The sequence below is a fragment of the Schistocerca serialis genome, chromosome 4, assembly GCF_023864345.2.
Source record: "Schistocerca serialis cubense isolate TAMUIC-IGC-003099 chromosome 4, iqSchSeri2.2, whole genome shotgun sequence".
In the NCBI taxonomy this organism is placed as follows: domain Eukaryota; kingdom Metazoa; phylum Arthropoda; class Insecta; order Orthoptera; family Acrididae; genus Schistocerca; species Schistocerca serialis.
The window spans coordinates 599,158,305-599,178,967 of NC_064641.1; the positions used below are offsets into that span (position 1 = coordinate 599,158,305).

The 20,663-nt window shown below is 45.2% G+C and overlaps 1 protein-coding gene across 4 annotated transcripts in view; it reads right to left on the reverse strand.

Moving 5' to 3' along the window:
* The window catches only part of LOC126475374 (cAMP-dependent protein kinase type I regulatory subunit), a 268,912-nt gene that overhangs the window by 26,426 nt on the left and 221,823 nt on the right, over positions 1-20,663 (reverse strand). For all 4 annotated transcript variants that reach the window (XM_050103193.1, XM_050103194.1, XM_050103196.1 and 1 more), the window contains exon 2: positions 15,274-15,429. In XM_050103193.1, coding sequence (XP_049959150.1) covers positions 15,274-15,429 — 156 coding nt within the window. The remainder of the gene's footprint in view (positions 1-15,273; positions 15,430-20,663) is intronic.

The window sequence follows — 20,663 nt, forward strand, 5'->3', positions numbered from 1 at the left end:
ATTACGGCTGTAGTTTCCCCTTGCTTTCAGCCGTTCGCAGTTCCAGCACAGCAAGGCTGTTTTGGTTACTGTTACAAGGCCAGATCAGTCAATCATCCAGACTGTTGCCCCTGCAACTACTGAAAAGGCTGCTGCCCCTCTTCAGGAACCACACATTTGTCTGGCCTCTCAACAGATACCCCTCCGTTGTGGTTGCACCTACGGTACGGCCATCTGTATCGCTGAGGCACGCAAGCCTCCCCACAAACGGCAAGGTCCATGGTTCATGGGGGGCGGGGGCGGGGGGGGGGGGCGGGGGGGGGGGGGGGGCACTAAAAATAGAAATACACTCAATATGGAACCCTGTGGAACGCCATCCTCCTGAATATAGAGGTAACTATGGGAGGCACTAACTTGGACACGGAAAGTACGAAGCGACAGGAAATTTTGGATAAAAATAGGGAGTGGGCCCCTGAGACCCCACTCATACAAAGTGGCAAGGATATGATTTCGCCAGGTTGTGTCGTATGCTTTACGTAAGTCAAAAAAGATGGCAAACAGGTGTTGGCATCTGGAAAAGGCTGTTCGGATGGCAGACTCCAGGGACACAAGATTATCAGTGGTAGAGCGACCCTGGCGGAAGCCTCCCTGACATGGAGCCTGTAGGCTACATGACTCCAGGACCCAACCCAACCACCGACACACCATACGTTCCAGCAGCTTACAGAGAACGTTGTTCAGGCTGATGGGCCGACAGCTATCCACATCAAGCGGATTTTTACCGGGTTTTAGTATCGAAATGATGGTGCTCTCCCGCCATTGCGATGGAAAGACACCATCACACCAGATCCCATTGAAGATGACGAGGAGATATCGCTTGTAGTCAGATGAGAGATGTTTAATCATCTGACTGTGGATCAAATCCGACCCAGTTGCTGTGTCGGGGCAATGTGCAAGGGCACTGAAGAGCTCCCACTCTTTAAATGGGGCGTTATAGGGTTCACTGTGGCGTGTAGTGAACGAGAGGACTTTCCTTTCCATACGCCGTTTGTGGGTGCGAAAGGCTGGGGGCTAGTTCTTCGGCACAGAGGCTTGAGCAGAGTGCTCAGAAAAGTGTTCAGCAATCGGGTTTGCGTCGGTAGAGAGCACACCATTGATGTTAACGCCAGGGACACCTGTTGGGGTCAGGTACCCAAAAATATGTCTCATCTTCGTCTAGACTTGGGAAGGTGACGTATGGCACCCAATGGTCGACACGTACCTCTCCCAACACTCCTGTTTCCGTCGTTTTATAAGATGGCGAACGCGGGCACGGAGCCGCTTAAAGGGTATTAGGTGCTCTAGAGAAGGGTGCCGCTTATGCCGCTGTAGAGCTCGCCGACGCTCTTTAACTGCCCCAGCCACTTCCGGCGACCACCAAGGGACTGTCTTTCGCCGGGGGCACCCTAGAGAACGACAGATCGCGTTTTCTGCCGCAGAAATTACCGTTGTAGTGACCTGCTCAATCATATCATCGATGTTAATGTGGGGGAGATCTAACAGTGACAGCAGAGGTGAAAGTTTCCCAGTCCGCCTTCTTTAAAGCCCATCCGGGCAGGAATTCGTGGGCCTGATGCCAGGGCAGTGACAGGGAGATGGGGACGTGGTCACTACCACACAGGTCGTCACGTGCTCTCCACTGGATGGATGGGGGAAGGCCGGGACTGCAAACCGAGAGCTCAATGGCCGAATATGTGTCATGAGCCACACTGAAATGTGTGGCCGCCCCAGTAAATTTTCGGTATATCTGCCACGGCCAGTAACCATGGTGCTACTCCACAAGGGGTTATGGTCGTTAAAATCTCCCAAAAGCAGGAAAGGTTCAGGGAGTTGATCAATCAGTGTAGCCAATACGTTCAGGGGTACCGCACCATCTGGAGGGAGATGTATATTGCCGAACTTTCCTGCATTGTCCGTATCCTGACAGCCACAGCTTCAAAGAGGAGTTTGAAGGGGCACAGGTTCACTACATACCGAGTTCAGGAAGTAAATGCAAACTCTACCTGACATTATATTATGTTCGCTACAGTTCTTGTAATATCCCCTGTAGCTGCGAAGGGCAGGGGTCTGCATTGCTGGGAACCAGGTTTCGTGGAGGACAATGCAGACAGCAGGTGTAAAGCTTAACAGTTGCTGTAGCACAGCCAGGCGGTGGAAAAAACCGACGCAATTCTACTGGAGGATGACGTGATCGTGAGACTGGGAAGGCATGAAACACTCAATGAGGAAGTCTACCAGCTGCCACCGACTTATTTCCTGAACAACCTATAGCCACTGTGTCTGAGAGTTTGGCAAGATCTAGGTCCTCAGCAGACGCCAGAATCTTCACCTTATCCTCAGACGCAGAGCTTGTAGGCAGCGGTGGTGTGGGTGACGCCGCAATTCCCTTGGTCTTTGGGGTCTTCTTTCTGGATTTCTCTCAGTGATCCCTGGGTTTCTCTGACAGAGGGCTTCACTGAAGCAGACTCCGGGACTGAGGATGATTGTGAAGCCCTAGGACCAGCTGCTTTTGGGCACTTCAGCCGCTGGTGGGTGTCATCTTCCCCACTAGCAGAAGCCTGCGAAGGGAATGACCCAAAGGATCCCTTCCTAGCGAGAGCAGCCGAAGAAGACTTACACTTCTCTGGCTGAGAAGTGGGGAATGATGTCCCCGATGGTTCTCGTAGCGGTGTCATAAGTGGTGGTCATAACCACAGGATGTAAGCGCTCAAATTTCCTCTTGGCCTCATTGTAGGTCTGTCAGTATAGGGTCTTATATACCATGATTTTCCTTTCTGGCTGTAATATCCTGCAGTCTGGTGAGGAAGGGGAATGATGCTCTCCGCAGTTGACACAGATGAAGATGGGGCACATGAAGTATTGGGATAGGATGGACGTCTACAATCTCGACATGTGATGCTGGAAGTACAGTGAGAAGACATATGGCCGAACTTCCAGCACTTAAAGCACCGCATTGGGGGGGACGATATATGGCTTGACATCACAGCAGTAGACCATCACCTTGACCTCCTCGCGTAATTTGTCACCCTCGAAGGCTAAGATGAAGGCACCAGTGGCAACATGGTTATCCCTCAGACCCTAATGGACGCGCCGGACGAAATGAACTCCTTGTCGCTCTATGTTGGCGTGCAGCTCGTCGTCAGGACTGCAAAACAAGGTCCTAGAGGGATATAATACCGTGGACCATATGTAAGCTCTTATGAGGCGTGATGGTAACGGAAACATCCCCCAGCTAGCCACAAGCGAGTAATGCCGGTGACTGGGCAGAGGTTGCCGTTTTCATCAAGACTAACACTGACTGCATTTTGGACAAACCCTCCACTTCATTTTGGACAAGCCCTCCACTTCCCCAAACTTATTCTCTAAACACTCTGCAAAAAACTGAGGCTTCATCGAAACAAAGGATTCCCCATCAGCTCTCGTACATATGAGGTACTGGGACAAATAAGGTTCGCTGCCATCCTTGGACTGAAGTTCCTCCCATGGAGTGGTCAGGACGGGAACGATTTAGGATCATACTTCCTTGCATTATAATGAGACTTGGAACGCTTAGAGACTGCTGGTGTTTTATCACCAGCAAGTGATGACGTGGTACGCTTCATCGCGCGTCATCTGCCCTGATGCCACCCGCTCCGACCAGGGGCCCTCCCCACGGGTGCCACCCAGCCGCAGCAAAGGCCACCTGGCAGTATGGCCACTGCCGGGAGCCCTGATGCCCCAGGGTGATGGACATACTCTTTGGCATACGAGGGGCGGTAACAGCGCAGGCATCAGCAAGCGATCCCTGTGTAGTCAGGAGGCTACAACCAACAGGGTACATGGCAACCCCACCACAATGGACTGGCTACCGTGCTGGATATGAGGTGCAAAGAATTCCATGGTCCTTGTCGGCGCAGAAAACGACACTGCGTAGTGGGTGGAGGAAAACGCAGCCAGGAAGGTGTCCTCACTCAAGAGATGGAGGATGAGCGGAACTGCAATGCCACGACGAGAAAGTGGGCTAACGATCTGAATGCACGTTGGACACGATGCACCATGTGAGGCGTCCTTCCCCAACTGGCTCGCTCTTTGGAAGAATTTTGAAAAATGGGGGTCAAACCCTACAGGGGACCGTCACATAAAGCCTGAAAGGTGTGAGACTCCTTTTAGCCACCTCTTTACGACAGGCAGGAATACCTCGGGCCTATTCTAAGCCCTGGGCCCGCAGGTGGACACGACGTGATGTATCATTGTTTTTGGTGAAACGGGAAAAGCAGTTCTTGCACGACGGCGACGATTTACGTGAAATTTTAAAGGCAGTTGCTTCGCGACAAGGCCGACTAAACAATCCTGCTGTATATAAGAAGAAATTGACATTCATTTTTCATTAAGAAAAACACTGAGGTAACAGTCAAATATGCACAATACAAATGCAGTAGTATCGCGTACACAAAGTATAAGAGGGCAGTGCGTTGGCAGACTTAACATATGAGGTCATCAGTCCCCTAGACTTGGAACTACTTAAACCTAAAAACATAGAGACAAGATACACGTCCATGCCCGTGGCAGGATTCGAACCTGCGACCACAGCAGCAGAGCGATTCTGGACTGAAGGGCCTAGAACCGCTCGGCCACAGCGGCCGACTGTCATTTGTACTCTGGTGATTGATGTGAAAAGGCTTCCGACATGATTATGGCCGCACTACGGGAATCAGCCGAATTTGAACGCGGAATGGTAGTTTGAGCTAGAAGGATGGGACATTCCATTTCGGAAATCGTTAGGGAATTAAATATTCCGAGATCCACAGTGTCAAAAGTGGGCCTAGAATATCAAATTTCAGGCATTACCTCTCACCATGGACAACGAAGTGGCCGACGACCTTCACCTCTCACCACAGACAATGCAGCGGACGACGAACTTCACGTAAAGACCGAGAGCAGCGACGTTTGCGTAGTTGTCAGTACTAACAGACAAGCAACACTGCATGAAATAACCACACCAATCAATTTGGGACGTACGACGAACGTATCTGTTGGGACACTGTGCCGAAATTTGGCGTTCATGGGCTATGGCAGCAAATAAACACGCGAGTGCCTTTGTAAACAGCACGACATTGCTTGCAGCGCCTTTCCTGGGCTCGTGACCATATTGTTTGGACCCTAGGAGCCTGGAAAACCACGACCTTGTCAGATTAGTCCGATTTGAGTCGGTAAGTGTTGATGGTACGGTTCAGGTGCGGCGCAGACCCTACGAAACCATGGACCCAACTCGTCAGCAAACCACTGTTCAATCTGGTGGTGGCTCCATAATGGGGTGAGCAGTGTTTACATGGAATGCATTGGGTCGTCTGGTCCAACTGAACCTATCAGTGACTGGAAAAGATAATGTCTGCGTATTTGGAGACTATTTGCAGCCATTCATGAACTTCATCTATCCAAGAAACGATGGAATTTTTATCCATGACGAAGCGTCATGTCACCGGGTCACAATTGTTCGCAACTGGTTTGAAGAACATTCTGGACAAATCGAGCGAATGATTTGGCCATCCAGATCGCACGACATGAATCCCATTGGCATTTGTGAGACACAATCGAGAGTTAAGTTCATGCAGAAAATCATGTGTGGGCAACACTTTCACGGCTACAGAGGCAGCATAGCTCAGTCTTTCAGCAGGAGACTTCCAACGACTTGTTGAGTCCATGCCACCTCGAGTTGCTGCACTAAGCCGGGCAAAAAGGAGGCACGACACCGTATTAGGTGTCCCATGACTTCTGTCACCTCAGTGCATTTGAGTTTTTGTGTTGTGAACAGTTTATTTAATAACTTGAATGACTTTTAAACATCTCTGGTCTTACCAGTCATGGTTTCAAGCTCTTTGTCACAATAGAAGAAGTTTAGTGTCGTTAAACGTTAATGCGCAGGTGTTTAATAAACCAATGTTTTTGAACGATGAAGCACTTGCGTCTAATCAAACAGGCTATGGGTCCAGGTGTGCTACTGCTTAATTTTATGTGAATTGGAGAAACGCAAATGATTAGTTACATATATAAATCAAGTGTTAATTTTGAAATTAGTGTACATATATCGGAGTAACTTTTGGAGTCAGTTTGCGAATTTCGACTATGGTTTCGACAAAAGTGGTAAGCATTAGTTTACTGGAAGGACATTTAAACTGGAATACATGGAAATACAAACAAAGTGTCTTCTACGTGGTATCCCTGCAGCGCTCGACTTTACTGAAGGTAGGTTAGTCAAACCTGCAGAACCTGAGCAAGATGCTACATCTCAATAAAGGGAGAGACTTATAAGAACGCATTAAATAATTATCTTTCGACTGACAGCAATGGTTTAACTACACTGACAATGAATATGACAAGAGGAAAAATGCAGAAAATAACGTGTCTGAATACATTTCGGGAAGTAAGGGCACAATTGCATAAATTATTTGACAGTGTTCCTGATGCTATTTTTTTTTATCTTTACTACTTTTTGGATTTGTAAAACTTTGTATTGATGATGTAGTAACTCAAAAGTTTAGGCACACTACCAAATGTATATTTTTTCATTCAAATCAAGTTTGATGCTTATGTCAAAACGTGATAGGACTGCTGATAACTTGAAACTCAACTTTTAGAAAATGAGAAAGCTTTGTCGCGTAAAGGAGGAGATTCTGAATCTCAAATGGCACATTTAAGTAACTCACTGAAAAAGCCTCAACCACAGTGAAAAAAGAAAACTGTGTCATTATTGTAAGGCGCCGAATCATATGATGGAGAAATGCCGAAAGTGTATTGTGGATGATCGACCACAAAAGCCTCAGAAAAGTGATGTGCCTGAAGCTTCTGAAACTCCAAATACAAACACTGTTCTCTTCGCTGAAATGTCTGTTCTTATGTTATCTGAGTGTTATACTGGTAGTTGATTTGTAGATAATGGTGCAACATGTATCACAAATACTGACAATTTCTTCAAGACATCTGAACCATTTTCTACAACACACACGTTTACATCAGCAGACAGTGGCACTGTTGAAGCTGTTGGCAAGGACGCTCCAGAAAGGGGAGCAGCAGTAGATGAAAGTGGCACAAAATCACTTTTAGATCTGTTTGGTATGTACCAAAAATTAAAAAGAATCTCTTTTCTGTCTTACCGACATAGTTTGCAATTGAGATTGTTATGGAGGACTATTTAAATTAAGGATGAGAGGCGTTTAACCACCAATTCCTGCTGAAGTAAATGAAATCAGTCGAGAAAACTTACTATATTTGTAACACGAAAGATCTGGACATCAAAATAAGCGATATTTCAAGACGTTAATCTCCAAGATCCGATGCATAAACTTGGGATCGCACATTGAGCTCTGTGAAGGCAGTATATCTGGTGAAGTACATTGACTTCCATTTGGCATTCCGAAGAGAGCTTCTGAACCGGGAGAACTGATTCATACGGATGTCTGCGGGCCTTTTCAAAAATCCAAGTCTCGATGTTTACTTAGTCAGGGAAAAATCAGAAGTCCCTAATAAACCAAGGCAATTTATCACCGAAACAAAGACTGCTGGAAATACAACTAAAAACCAGATACGCGATAATGCAGGAGAGTTCAACAATAAACAGACAAGGGAGATGGTACAGAAAAAAGGCATAGTCCAACGTTCCACTAATCCGCAAACTCCGCAGCAAAACGGATGCAGTGAAAGAGAAAATCATATTCTTGTTGAACAGCCAGGGCTCACGGAAAACATGACTCTGTCGTTTTGGGCTGAAACGGTAAATTCTGCAGCATCCATCCTAAATCGAACGGGACCTTACAGTATTCTAGTAACGTCTCCAAATGAAATATGGCATCGAAAGAAGACTGGCGTGAAGTACCTACATATAAAGAGTCCAAATACGATGTTTACATTCAAAAAAAATTAAGAATGAATATGGATCGAAAAGCAGTAAAAGAGATTCTGATTGGTTATGACCATGATGATCGTTGTCACATCTTGTGTGAAGAAAATCGTCAGCTAATGAGATTACTGGATCTTACCTTTGAAGACAAAAATTATGCAAAAGGAAAGTTCTGTAGTTTCTGACGATATTTATCTCCTTCATTGGAAGCCTCAAAAGTCAAGAGTAAAGCGAAATTTAGTTTTTCAAGTGAATATTAGCTCTACAGTTACCGTATAGTGATTTACAGGATGGAACTGGAGAGAAAGAGAACAGTCTGACGATAAAAGGATTAGGCCACAACTGCATAAAAGTTTTAACGCTAAAACGTCCAAAAAGATTTCAAGACTTCCTAATGCAATTAATGACCTCTGAGGAATCAGAATCTTATTGAGACGCAATGAAATAGAGTCAACGACACGACTGCAAAGCAGAAATGGATGAAGAAATGACGGCATATCAAAAAAATTGAATTTGGACTTTGGAAGATTTACTTTCTGGAAAAAGGTCAATTTCATTTAAGTGGATCTGCAAACTTAAGACAAATGCTGATGGCTCGGTTAACAGATTCACAGCAAAGACTGGTTATCGAAAGATTTTTTTCAAAAGGAATGGGTATGTCATGAACGAACTTTCAGCCTCGCGGCAAAGATGTACTATTCGAACATTATTCAGCGCTGCAGTCAAGGAGAAGACGAACGTTGCACAAATAGAAGTGATTACTGCTTTTAATTACGGTAACTTGAAAGTTATAATGATGATTCTAGGAAAGTTTATCCATTAATGAAAAGCTTATACGGCATGAAACAGGTACCCCGTTGCTGGAATGGGAGATTGACTACTAACTTCATGGAATCAGGATTTAAGAGAACGAAGCCTCTTTATGAGACAAAGATTCTTACAAGATACGTTGATGACGGATTGATTGAGGCAAACAATGATAGTGAAATTGAAGAATTTATTGAAGATCTTGAAAGAGAATTCAAAATAAAATCAAACCCGGCATCATGTTTCTCAGGATTGGAAAGTGTTAAAAAAGAAGATGGGTCCACTAAAGTCAGACTCACTACACCAAGAAGGTTTTGGTGCACTTCGGCTTGAGTGATTGTAGAGCTGTTATAGCTCCAATTGCAAGCGACGACAGCATGGAAGAGAACCCTACCAACACCGAATATCCCTATAGGCAAGCAGTTGGATACTCGATGTACCTGAAATGTGGGGCATGACTAGACGTAACATATGCTGTGAAGTTTTATCTAGAAGTCTTGAAAATCGGACAAAGCGTGACGTAATAAGGGTGAAAGAATCTTTCGCTATCTGAGACGCAAATATGACTATGGCCTTATTTACAAAAGCGGTGAAAGCAAAGGCCTTCTTGAGCGTTATAGTGATACCGATCGTGGAGGTGACCTGGCCGATCTGCCCCAGGTGTTCTTTGCCCGTACTTCGGTGCATCTGCCACTTGGATAATCAGCGATAACCTTCAGCTGCAATCTTTACTACAGAGGCTGTAGCGGCTAGTAAAGCACCATGAGAAATTGTTTGGCTCAAGAGACTTTTAACTAAACTTTGCCAGCTAAAGGATTCGAAACCCTGCGTATGAATGGACAATGAAGCTGCCCTTCGACTCCCGCAAAATCCTGAATGTCATTGAGTAAAAAAACGTATTGGTCCCTGACACTTCTTTGCTCGATAGTCAGTTATTGCCGATGAAATTAATATTCCAAGAGTAAACACAGAAAAATCAGCTTACGGACTTACAAACAAAACAATTAGTTGCTGTCCGGCTAAGACAGTTGTGCTATAATATGATAAGAGTGTAAGTTACTAAATAAGGGAAAGTATAAAGATTTTGTACTGGGAGTAGTTTTACTAAATAACTTGACAGACTTTTAAATATTTCTGTGTTACCAGGTAGATGAAAAGGCTCTTGCCGCAATGTAACACGTTTATTATCGTTGATAAGCGTTGATGTGTGTCAATGTTTTTGAACGAAGAAAAACTTGCGTTCTTTATAAATAAAGAAACAGCAAAAGAAACAATTCTTGCACGACGGCTACGATTTATATGAAATTTTGAAGGCAGTTCTTCTCGACTAGATAAACTAAACGATCCTTCTGTATATAAAAAGAAATTGGAATACAATTTACATTAAGAAAGATATGAACTAATTACGAAGAAATTTTCGTATGAGGTGCAGTCCCACCGATTAACATGGTCATTTGCACTGAGGTGAAAAAAGGCATGGGATACCTCCCAATGTCATGTCGTGTACCTCCTTTTGTTGGGCCTAGTACAGCAACTCGACGTGGCATGAACTCATCAAGACGCTGGAAGTCTCCTGCAGAGATATTGAGTCATGCTGCCTCTACAGCTGTCCATATGTGCCAATGTGTGGCCGGTGAATGATTTTCTGCACGAACTGGCCACTCGATTATGTCCCATAAATATTCGATGGGATTTATGGCGGGCGATCTGTGTGGTCGAATCATTGTCTCTAATTGTCAAGAATGCTCACCAAACCGATCTGAACAACCACGGCCCGGTGATTTGGCGCACTGTCATCCATAAAAGTTGCATCGTTATATGGGAAGATGAAGTCCACGAATGGCTGTAATAGTCTGCACGTAGCCAAACATAACATTTCCAGTCAATGATCGGTTAAGTTGGACCAGTGGACCCTGTTTACTCATGATAACACAGCCCACACCATTATGGAGCTACCAGATGCTTGCACATTAGAGATGGGCAAAGTCGTTCATCCTTGGGTACTAGTTCACTGGTGATAGCTCTTTTTTTTTTACTCGTTTACCGTTCACTGTGCTTGGTATAAGGTTCTTATGAAAAACTGAAAATTAGTAGCATAGGTGACTGAAGATGGAAGGCGCCAAGAGGGGCACTTGCCTCCCCCCTGGAGAAAAGAGGTTTTGTTCATAACAGAATTCTCACACACTTGTGATTTTCGTGATTCTGCATAACATCTCGTTTAGACTACTTTAGCGTTGTGTGGCTGATCGCAATGAAATAATATAAGGTGGTGCATGAAAAACCAGCCCCGAGTACAGACTGCTCGCCAATTACGCACAATTTGTTGACCGCTACGAGCAGAATAGATAAACATGTAATAATTAGGCAGAGAAGAAATAACAAATAAGCTAATGCAAACAACTTCGAAACAACAGACGATGATTGGTAAGCGACAATGAGCAGTCTTAGTACTCGGAGCCGATTTTTCGTGTGCCACCCAGTACCACTGAAATAATATTGTAGGAGTTATCAAAATGCGGTACCATACAATCGATTACGAAGCGCGGGCTTCATTCTGTTGTAAGTCGGTCTGGCTTCCATAAGAATGAACATGCTCTTTTACCTTGAATAAAAAAAAAAGGAAAATGGCCACTGGTGTGTGCCGTGCTGACGTCCTTTGCATGTGTAATAACAAAAAATCTTGCCTTTTTACAAGTATTACTTCTGCTGTTTATTGAAATAGTGAAGTAAGCTGATACGCCGTTTTGTTACCTGAAAAGATGTATATATTACATACCACGTAATTTTTATGTAGTTTCCGTAATTATAAAATACATTTTAATTACCAGTCGTGATCGCTGAATAGAAAACGAAAAGAACCAGAAGTTCAGAGTTAAAAAAAAAAGGTTTGAAACAGATCTAGAATGGGCGTGCGAAGCGAAGCCCCGTTGCGGGAACGAGACCGACCGTTTCCCGTTCCCGGGAACTATAAGTAGAAAGCCGCTCCCGAAGTGAACTATGAGAGACCGTTCCTTAGAATTCGTTCCTCGCTCGTTCCGTTCATCTTTTGTGAACCGTTCCTTTGGACCCGTTAGTTCGCGAACGACCCACTCTATTGCACACTGCATCGTTGACAACCCGGATCCATGGCTTCGTTGCGCCTCCGCCACACGCGAACTGTAACATCAGCTCTTACCAATTGAAATCGGGACTGCTCTGATAAAGTCATGGTCTTCCAGTCGTCTATGGTCCAACCGATATGGTCACGAGCCCAGCAGAGGCGTTGCAGGCGATGACGTGCTATTACCAAAGGCACTTGCGTCGGTCATCTGCTGCCATAGCCCATTAACGCCAAATTTCGCCGCACAGTCGTAACCGATAAGTTCGTCGTACGTCCCACATTGATCTCTGCCGTTATTTCACGCAATGTTGCTTGTCTGTTAGCAATGACAACACTACGTAAAAGCTGCTGCTCTCGGTCGTTACGTGAAGGCCGTCGGCTACATGTTGTCCGTGGTGAGAGGTAATGCCTGAAATTTGGTATTCTGGGCACACTCTTGGCACTGTTGGTCTTAGAATACTGAGTTCCCTAACGATTCCCGAAATGGAATTTCCCATGCATCTAGCTCTACTACCACTCCGCGTTGTCTGTTAATTCCCGTCGTGTGGCCATAAGTCACGTCGGATGTCTTTTCACGTGAATCACCTAAATACAAATGACAGCTCTGCCAATGCACTGCCCTTTTATATCTTGTGTAAGGGATACTACAGCCATCTGTATACGTGCATATCGCTATCGTGTTGACTTTTGTCACCTTAGTGTATAAAGAGAAAAAAGCCACTTGAATATTTAATAATTTTTAATACGTCAGAAGAAAGAATACCACGTCTTAATATATCCACTATACAACGACCTGACTGTGGGTTACTGAAGACAGAAAGGAATTCCATTTGATGTCAAGCGAGGGAGTAGGCATACGGTGAAGTACGTCATCGTGGCTAGCATTGAAACGGACCGCCCCACGGTCCGTCACGGCCGAGCGGTTTGGAAGTCACTCATTAGATGCAGTTTATCGATATTCACTCACGTCAGCTCCATAGTTTAGATTTGGCAGAATCGCGTGTGATTTTGGACAAACTACTTCCACGAGACTCTGGACTTAGTGCGTTCCAGCTTCGTTTTTGTCGTGCACAGTTCTAGATTTGGGGTTTTTGAACAATGCACGGGTAGTTATATTTAACGTAACTCTTCAACTGTCTTTTTCCGCAACAAGTGAGTGATAATTTGCTACTGTTGTTACTTGTGAGGAATTCCTGCACACAAAGAGGACGTGTTGCCTGATTGGTGACATACTAATGCAAATTTCTTGCGATATAGGGACAGAACATGGTTAGGAAAGTTAAATGTGAATAATTACTGCCTGAGGACCCTGAACTACTTAATTTCGAGTCAATGATTTAAAGCCACAATACAGAAAGGTTGGCAGAGGAAGAATGAAAGAGACTGGTGCAACAACAGTACTCCCTCCCAGCCAATGGAAAGCTACCGCACACACTACAGAGTAGCGCTTGATATTCTTCGAGATCTATCTGGAAAGTAACCGCTGTTTTCACGTTGCATGGGAAGTACTGGAGGGAACGGAGTGTGCTTACAGCTGCGACAGCGAGAAAGCCACACTGCTTCTCGTTTGCCTAATGTGGCTGTGCGAACAGAATGTTGCAACTGAAAATCCCACCAAATGTAAAATCAGTTATGAAATACTACTTTCAGTAGGCGGAAAAAAAACCTCAATGCTGATGACATTCATCACGAAATGTATCTTTGTATGGTCTGAATGTGATGGGTGCAGGTTGTGATCCTCAATGTTCTCGTCTCTTGACGAGGGCAAGAACGAACATATGTTCAAGATGATGATGATGATGATGATGACGACAGAATTGGCTGACTGCCTGTAGACAGCATCGATCTGGTACAGGAAGTTTGCGAAAAAAAAACTGTGAAAACTTGCGCTTTTCGGTTATTCAACACTCAGGCAACTACCTGCAGACTTGGCGAAACGTTTTCAATGAAACAATGATTAACCCTTTGATAATGCAAAAAATGTAATTTTATAATTTTCACAAAATCCATATATCATAGTAAGCAATGAATATAAAAAGAATTTGCAAAAAGTAAATAAATCTATTGTTTTCAAGTTGTGGTTTCCGTTTGTAACAACTGGAACATAGTATTAATCACCCTTAATTTCATGGGATGTATTGGAAAGCAATTTCGTATTTCTCGTAGACACAATCCCACATCTCGAAACTCCCATGAACTCGTAATCCTTAAATCGCTAAAACAAATTACAGTCCTAAATGACAGCCAAAAATTGGTCTAAAATTTCGTAAATTTATATCAAAAGTATCTACTGCTCCAGTGATTTCATTTCGACAGCACCCATAACAGGCAGTAATAGAAAAACAAATTTTCGTTACAAACACTTTAGATATACTTATTTTCAGCGATAGTAGTCACCACAATATGACCACAATTTTTTTTTAAAAAAAGGTGACAATCTTCTACACTCGGTTGTGCAATCTCTGCGCCGACTGTTGCTTTGAACGCTGTTAAGTGAGTACTACAATGCACTAAATTCGTAGAAATACGTTCATGTACCACTAGGGGCCCCTCTCTTGCAATATCATCGGTGGTTTCATGCCAGTCACACCAATACTTAAAAAAAAAAAAAAATGGTGGTTTCAGGCAGAAACCACTGGTACTCAAAGGGTTAAATAAACAAGTAACCACAAGTTCCGCGCTCTTTGGATCCGAACTACTGACTTTTATTTTTGGTGTTGCCCACGATCGGGACCGGTGAAAAGTCAAGGATCTCCTATGCTAACTTGGAGACAAAACAACAGTTACTAATGTGCGATCATACCGCCTAACGTCTCCTCCCCTCCCTCACCCAACCAAAAAAGCCCGCAAGCTATACCAGCCTTAGCTTATGACTAACGACCTTTGGTGACGCTAAAGAAACCTTGTTTGTGTGTGTTACAGATTGGGAACGACACACGCTTCTGACGGGGCATTGTGTAAAATACAGACACCCGAAACGGGGCTATCAAAACAAGCGACGCGGTCGCTTGACTACCGGTGTCGTGGACAACTCTCGGGCAAACACTGCCCGGCAAACAACGGACAATTCTCGGGCATGCACTGCCCGGCAAACACAGAAGTGTGACTTCAGTTCAAATCCGAGGTTCTTATACATTCGCCCAGAAACACACACTGGGCTCCAAGTGATTTCCACCTCATCATGCACATGAAAAGGTGATGTAGATTAGAGTTCTGTAGTCATTCACCGTAAACGAGGGCCCACCAGTGTGAGTGGCTGCTGGGTGAGATATCTGAGACCCTAACCTACACCACCGTATAGATTCTTTCAAACACTGGATAGCACCCGTGGGGTCCTCTCCTTGTAAGACGAAGAACTGCAAGTGCTGTCACGGGGCATCTCAGGCAGACGAATTTTGCCGATTCGTTAAAGACGTGACGAATGCTTAAATCTAAATGGTAATTATTTGACCATTTTAGTTTTTAATGTGCTCACCTTCTTAACATAGCTGGTGGCATCCTCCTCCGTGACCGGCTCTGCCGATATGCCTCCCCTGCGCCTGGCCGGCTGCTGGGCGGCCGACGGCAGGGGGGACAGGTCGTCGGTGTCCTCGGGAGACGCTGCCTGCTGCTTCGCATCGTGGGCCTGCTCCTGCAAGCAAGGGAGGCCAGGATGAGGCGGTGTTGCACGCGGCGGGCGCGGCGTCAGCAGCGTGGCCCTTGACCCCGGCCGCTAATGAGCCGAGCGCCGCCCTCCACGCCACGCACTACAGCGGAGTGCGTCCTACGAGAGCTGCAGCCGGCAGCGCGAGGCGAGAGGCGTGTGCGCTGGCTACTGTCTTACACCAACAATAATAGCACACCTCAACGTGTAACCAACTTAAATCTCATTCCGTGTACACTGACGCAAAAAAAATCACAACACCGAGGAGGAGACTTGCGACATCAACGAAAGTCGGTAGGCGCATTTCTACACCTGGATAGTGATGTCTATAAAAATGTCACGCCTGTCGCATAAGAGTGACGCTAGTAGCGCCAATATGATGATACAAATCAAGTTAGGTTTAAATACACGCTGTAATGGTCGTGAGGGTTAGTCACCTTTCAGATTAGACGTGGTGAGTTGATGTTAGTCAAAAATGGTTCACATGGCTCTAAGCGCTATGTGACTTAACATCTGAGGTCATCAGTCCCATAAACTTACAACTACTTGAACCTAACTAGCCTAAGGACGTCACACACATCCATGCCCGAGGCAGGACTCTAACCTGCGACCGTAGCAGCAGCGCGGTTCCGGACTGAAGCGCCTAGAACCGCTCGGCCACAACGGCCGGCGATGTTAGTCAAGAATGCCTATAAACCGATAAAGACGCCATTGTCAATATCTCACGGAGTCTGAACGAGGTCGTGTAATGGGGCTATAAGAAACTAGATGTTCCTTCTGCGACACTGCAGAAAGACTTAGCAGAAATGATGTTGTTGTTGTTGTTGTGGTCTTCAGTCCTGAGACTGGTTTGATGCAGCCCTCCATGCTACTCTATCCTGTGCAAGCTTCATCATCTCCCAGTACCTACTGCAACCTACATCCTTCTGAATATGCTTAGTGTATTCATCTCTTGGTCTCCCTCTACGATTTTTACCCTCCATGCTGCCCTCCAATACTAAATTTGTGATCCCTTGATGCCTCAGAACATGTCCTACCAACCGATCCCTTCTTCTGGTCAAGTTGTGCCACAAACTCCTCTTCTCCCCAATTCTATTCAATTCCTCCTCATTAGTTATGTGATCTACCCATCTAATCTTCAGCATTCTTCTGTAGCACCACATTTCGAAAGCTTCTATTCTCTTCTTGTCAAAACTAGTTGTCGTCCATGTTTCACTTCCATGCATGGCTACACTCCATACAAATACTTTTATAAAAGACTTCCTGACACTTAAATCTATACTCGATGTTAACAAATTTCTCTTCTTCAGAAACGCTTTCCTTGCCATTGCCAGTCTACATTTTATATCTTCTCTACTTCGACCATCATCAGTTATTTTGTTCCCCAGATAGCAAAACTCAAGGACAGCTCCGAGGCATTCGCCATGTAGCGTGCATTCCACTGACCTCAAACCACCGCCATTTGAAACTTAAGTGGTGTCAAGCGAGAGCTCACTGGAGGGCATAGTGGAGGTCTGTTGTATCTTCTAATGAACACTGGTTCATCACCGGTGCCTGTGATGGCCGCGTGTTGGTTAGGAGCGGGCCAGTTGAGGGCCTGCAACCAACTTGTCTGCATGGACCTACACCTACCTGGAGTTACCGTCTGCGGTGCGATTTCGTATGACAGCAGAAGCATTCTCATGGTTATCCCACGCACCCTGACTGCAAATTTGTACGTCATACTGTTGACTCGACCTGTTGGGCTGGCATTCATGAACAGCGTCCCAGCAGGTGTTTTCCAGCAACATAACGCTCGTCCTCAGACTGCTGTTGTAACCCAACATGCTGTATAGAGTATCGACATGTTGCCTTGGGCCGCTCCATCATCGGATCTGTCTCCAACAAGCTTGCATTCAATATTCTGACGGTTACACCGGTTATTAAAATACCAGCATTTCATATTTGCAATGCCTTATCTCGCCCTTACATTAACCTGCGACCTTGCAGTGTTCATCACCTAGATGTTATTTTGACAAATGTAGTCCTGAAATTTCATCGCTGTATATTATTACGTTTTGGTGTTACGATTTTTTTTCCGTCAGTGTAGTACTAAATCAGTCCTACGACAAGTACGGAATAAAGAACACACTTGAAACAAACGGTCGAACACGTCAAGTCTAGTTTACACGACGACACTACGTTGCAGGCAACTGCGCCACCAGCCACTGCGCATGCGCGCCACGCGTTTGCGCAACTCGATGATGAATCTACACACTTTCGGCATGTTCAACTTTGGCGACACTAGCTGCATGAGTTTTGAGGTTACGGGTGTTCGTAGGGTGTAGACAAACAAATATGAAGTGGAGAACGGAGAATAATGTTTGCTTTTTGTGAAATACCCCTCCTTTGTTTTCGTTTTTACAGTTTTTTGAATTACACAATACAAAACTTCAAAATACAAAACTTTTTTTTCAGATATTATGTGATAAGGGTATGAACTGGTTTTCCGAACTACCAGTTCATGAGAGGGCAACATAGGACTGACAATGCGAAAACCACTCCTCCTAAATCAATTTCAACGTATCTGAATATATGACCTCAAGCCTTGTATATTGCAAGAGAAACCTTATTTGGGAACTTAAGTTGCTTAAAACGAATATAAATCGCTTAGGATCACTCGTACACACGGCGTGAGAGCGAGTTCTAGACTTCAAGAAACTGTGAAGATGTTAGCTTCAGCGGCATTGCTTCTTGTAGTTTTAATCTAGAAACGAGCAACATTATTAACTTTCCGACGATTTCGAATGAATAATCATAATCCAATTTAGCTTAAAAACAAATTTCCTAATACATAGGTTTTCTGTTCAAATCGACTGCCAGCGACTAAGCAAAACACTCGGCGCGGTGGCCGGTGGGAACGGCCGTAAAGGCATTTCCACACATACGGTCGCTCCCATTAGACACCGCGCCGAGTTATCAACTTTATTTGCGCTAATAATATACAATTCTCGTTTAAAATAACGTATAAGAAGATGCAACATATATGGGAAAAACGATTTTTCTAATGCAAACTGACTGCGAGAAAGAAAGAATTGGTACAGACCATGCGTGAGCAGCGCCTATTAGACGAAGAGAGTCCAACAACCGATCAGTACCAGTCATTCAATCAGGAAGGAGGTACACGGCTCGTGTTGTCTGTAGTTCAACCATGCTTAGACAGTCAATACTGCAGTTCGATCGCGTCCGCATCGTTACTTTGTGCCAGGTAGGGCTCTCAACAAGGGAAGTGTCCAGGCGTTTCGGAGTGAATCACAGCGATGTTGTTCGGACGTGGAGGAGATTCAGAGACAGGAACTGTTGATGACATGCCTCGCTCAGGACGCCCAACGGCTACTACTGCAGTGGATGACCGCTACCCACTCATTATCGATCAGAGGAACCCTGACAGCAACGCCAACATGTTGAATAATGTTTTTCGTGCAGCCACAGGACGTCATGTTACGACTCAAATTGTGCGCAATAGGCTGCATGATGCGCAACTTCACTCCCGACGTCCATGGTGAGGTCCATCTTTGCAACCACGACACCATGCAGCGCGGTACAGATGGGTCAACAACATGCTGAATGGACCGATCAGGATTGGCATCACGTTCACTTCATCGATGAGTGTCGCAAATGCCTTCAACCAGACAATAGTCGGAGACTTGTTTGGAGGCAACCCGGTCAGGCTGAACTCCTTAGACACACTGTCCAACGAGTGCAGCAAGGTGGACGTTCCCTGCTGCTTTGGGGTGGCATGATGATGGGGCCGACGTACGCCGCTGGTGGTCATGGAAGGCGCCGTAACGGCTGTACGACACGTTAATGTCATCCTCCGACCGACAGTGCAACCATATCGGCAGCATATTGGCGATGCATTCGTCCTCATGGACGACAATTCGCGCCCCCATCATGCACATCTTGTGAATGATATCGCTCGGCTAGAGTGGCCAGCATGTTCTCCAGACATGAATCCTGTCGAACATGCCTGGGATAGAGTGAAAAGGGCTGTTTATGGACGACGTGACCCACCAACCACTCTGAGGGATGTACGCCGAATCGCCATTGGGAAGTGGGACAATCTGGACCAAAGTGCCTTGACGAACTTGTGGATAATACGCCACGACGAATACAGGCATGCATGAATGTATGAGAACGTGTGCCGGCCGCGGTGGCCGAGCGGTTTTAGGCGCTGCAGTCCGGAACCGCGCTTCGAATCCTGCCTCGGGCATGGATGTGTGTGATGTCCTTAGGTTAGTTAGGTTTAAGTAGTTCTAAGTTCTAGGGGATCGATGACCTCAGATGTTAAGTGCCTTAGTGCTCAGAGCCATTTGAGCCATTTGAAGAGAACGTGCTACTGGGTATTATAGGTACCGGTGTGTACAACGATCTGGACCACCACCTCTGAAGGTCTCGCTGTATAGTGGTACAACATACAGTGTGTGGTATTCATGAGCAATAAAATGGGCGGACATGATGTTTATGTTGATCTCTATTTCGATATTATGTACAGGTTCCGGAACTCTCGGAACCGAGGTGATGCAAAACTTTTTTTGATGTGTGTATATACAGGACGCTTCAAGTAGCCTACCACCATTCAAATGCCATTGTCCAAAGGTAAGAATGGCAACCTGGTATATGTTGTTAGTTTCTTACGTGAAATGACAAACATATATTCCTATGACTACAACAAGTTCCAATTGGAATCAAACAACCCAAATCTCTGTAACAAAAAAATTGTTCAAATGGCTCTGAGCACTATGGGACTTAACTTCTGAGGTCATTAGTCCTCTAGAACCTAGAACTACATAAACCTAACTAACCTAAGGACATCACACACATCCATGCCCGAGGCAGGATTCGAACCTGCGACCGTAGCGGTCGCGCGGTTCCAGACTGTAGCGCCTAGAACAGCTCGGCCAACCCGGCCGGCCGACATTTTCATTTCCTCTGACACGTGTCTAGGTGGTTGTACTGCTTCTGGCATGTGAGGGTGTTCCACAGACATGTTCTTTGTTACGGAATGTGAATGCTGTATGCGAAAAGCTAACTTCACTTTACGTTTCTCCCAGAACGATAAGTTAGTCAAATCAGCGGTAACAAGTTTATGGTAACAATTCAATTTCATGAAGCATCACACAAAAAAATTACTTCATAGAGTCAAAAACAAAGTTGCGTTGAAGAAACAGCAGAAACTGGTA